The sequence below is a fragment of the Penaeus monodon genome, chromosome 3 (genome assembly GCF_015228065.2).
Source record: "Penaeus monodon isolate SGIC_2016 chromosome 3, NSTDA_Pmon_1, whole genome shotgun sequence".
NCBI lineage: Eukaryota > Metazoa > Arthropoda > Malacostraca > Decapoda > Penaeidae > Penaeus > Penaeus monodon.
The window spans coordinates 53358796-53361295 of record NC_051388.1 but is presented as its reverse complement, the minus strand read 5'-3'; the positions used below and the strand labels follow the sequence as shown (position 1 = coordinate 53361295).

At 45.4% G+C, this 2500-nt stretch overlaps 1 protein-coding gene across 2 annotated transcripts in view; it reads left to right on the top strand.

Annotated features, from left to right (window-relative positions):
- Window positions 1-1174: 1174 nt before the first annotated feature.
- LOC119589837 (oplophorus-luciferin 2-monooxygenase non-catalytic subunit-like) overlaps window positions 1175-2500 on the top strand; it is a 3580-nt gene continuing 2254 nt past the window's right edge. For both annotated transcript variants that reach the window (XM_037938429.1, XM_037938438.1), the window contains exons 1-2: window positions 1175-1866; window positions 2002-2160. In XM_037938429.1, coding sequence (XP_037794357.1) covers window positions 1197-1866; window positions 2002-2160 — 829 coding nt within the window. In that variant the 5' untranslated portion in view covers window positions 1175-1196. The remainder of the gene's footprint in view (window positions 1867-2001; window positions 2161-2500) is intronic.

Sequence of the window (2500 nt, the reverse complement as noted above, 5' to 3'; positions counted from 1 at the left end):
GGTCAACCCGCTGCCCAGCTCGACATTTAGTATCTCCAACCTCCGTCCACGCAGCCATCCCCCTATCTCCGATGAAGTGACGAACCAGACCGCGCGTTTCCCTGAACCACCAATGCGGGGGACCAACTGAACGCCTCACGGGCTGGTAACAGCGATGGGAGCCAAAGAGCCCTCGCATCTGGTGCCAGCTGGGGAGCCCCAAACCCCAAAAACCCCTCCGTCCTTTCCCCTCCCTCCCCCCTCTTTTCTCCCCCCCCCTCTCCTCCAACATCTCTCCCTCTCCCCTCCCCCTCTCACTCTCCTCTCGTCTCAACATCTCTCTCTCTCTCCCTCTCCTCGCTTCTCTCCCTCCTCTCTCCCCCTCTCCTCCTCTCTCTCTTCCCTCCTGTCTCCCCTCTCCCTCCCTCCTTCCTTTTCTCTCCCTCTTCTCTCTCTCTCTTATAATTTATAATTTGAATATAAGTTATTAAGTATGAATTAGGAGAGTAAACACAAATGCTATGCTTCTCGGCAGTACAGTGTGTGTGTGTGTGTGTGTGTGTGTGTGTTTATATAATATAAAAATATAAAATATATATAATATATATATATATATATATATATATATATATATATATATATTGTGTGTGTGTGTGTGTGTGTGTGTGTGTGTGTGTGGTGTGTGTGTGTGTGTGTGTGTGTATTTATTTATTGATTTATTGATTTTCTTTTTAATATTGAAGAAATACACATGCACATACACACACGAACACAAACGCACAGATACGCAAACATACACAGACATATGAACACACTCACACACACATACAAAGGATAAACCCTGTAAGTGTGAGCAGTCAAAGTAAACAGGGCAGATGCGCTGTTTTTTTCTTTTCTCTTCTTCTTCTTCTTCCTCTAAACCTCCTCCAGAAAGACATCGATAATTAAAAGTAATAAGGATATTTCCGAGCAAGCGTCCTAGTTTCCTTTATTTGAGGCGATGAAAATAAAAATGTGTCGAGAGGGACAAAATACGGGCGGAGAGAAAAAAACACAGACAGACGAAGACGAGATAGCAGAGAGCGTGATGTCATAAACTATCTAATCTGTTTCGAAACATCCCATACGTACGGGGATGACCGCACTTGGGCTATAAATATCAGCCAGGCTCGCCTCTCCACCGGCTGAACTTCATTCGAACTTCGTGGAGAGCCAACATGTTGAAGGGTCGATCCTTTCTCCTGCTCCTCCTCCTCGTCACCTTCTGTCAAGGAAGCGACGTAGCGGGCCTCAAAACCCCCCGCTTCCGAAACCGTGCCGAGGAGAGTGGAAGCATTTTCCGTAAGTTGCCTTGTCCGAATCCTGAAGATATCTTTCCCTGCACATGCACTGCGGACGAAGATAATCGAATGGATATGGACTGCTCTTACATCGAAGGCGAGGAGCAGCTGGAGAGAGTGTTCTCGTCGACCTTCCCCTTCAGTACGTTCCGAAACTTCACCGTCGTCGATAACGTGTTTCTCAAGACCTTGGGGAACCAGTCTCTCGGCATCGCCTCCTTCACGGGCGTCTACATCATGAACAGCGTCCTGGAGGTGGTGGAATCCCGCGCCCTTTCGAACAGCTTTAGCACAGCTCAGGTGATCAACATGCAGAAGAATGTTATCTCTTCCTTTCCCTTCGAAACCCTACCCTCCTTCACAAGCCTCTTGGAGCTAGATGTTAGTTATAACAAGCTGCCTTTCCCTGCTTTAGTATCCGAGACACTGCTTGTGCTCGACTTCTCCCACAACCTGGTCGCCAACGTCTCCTCGGAGGCCTTCGCTGCTCTGCCTGACATCTCGGAAATCAAACTTGGTGGGAATCAGATCTCCGCTGTTCCGACTGGTGAGGCGTCCTTGTCGTATTTCCAGCCTTGGCATGGTCGCTCATTTCGCGTGCAATGTAATATGTATACTGTTGCCGCTCAGGGAGGAAGAGGAACGGCAATCTAGACACGTTTCCTTCTTGCATCTTCGCCAGGAACATTTGCTGGTCACCGGAACCTGTACCACGTGAACCTAGAATCGAACTCGCTGACCTACCTTCCCGAGGGCGCCATACAGCTGACCTCCAGCAGCTCGGGGACGGTCCTTCTGCGGAGCAACCAGATCGCAGATGTTGCTGTTAACAGCATAACAGGTGAATATTCAGATATTCCGTGAACATCTAGTAGGCCTATGTCTTTTGCCCTACGTCATTAACCGCATACGCAATTTATTAGCTGAAACTCAGTAACAAAAATCTAAGAAAATAAATTATACATACATATACATGTATATATATGTATATATATGCATATATGAACATATATATATATATATATATATATATATATATATATATATATATATATATATATATATATATACACGCACACACACATACATATATATGTATACAAACATATGCATTCAAGCAGGTACGTAACGTAAAAAAAAAATCTACAAGCTTAGATAAAAAGAAAAGAAAAAAAGAAAAG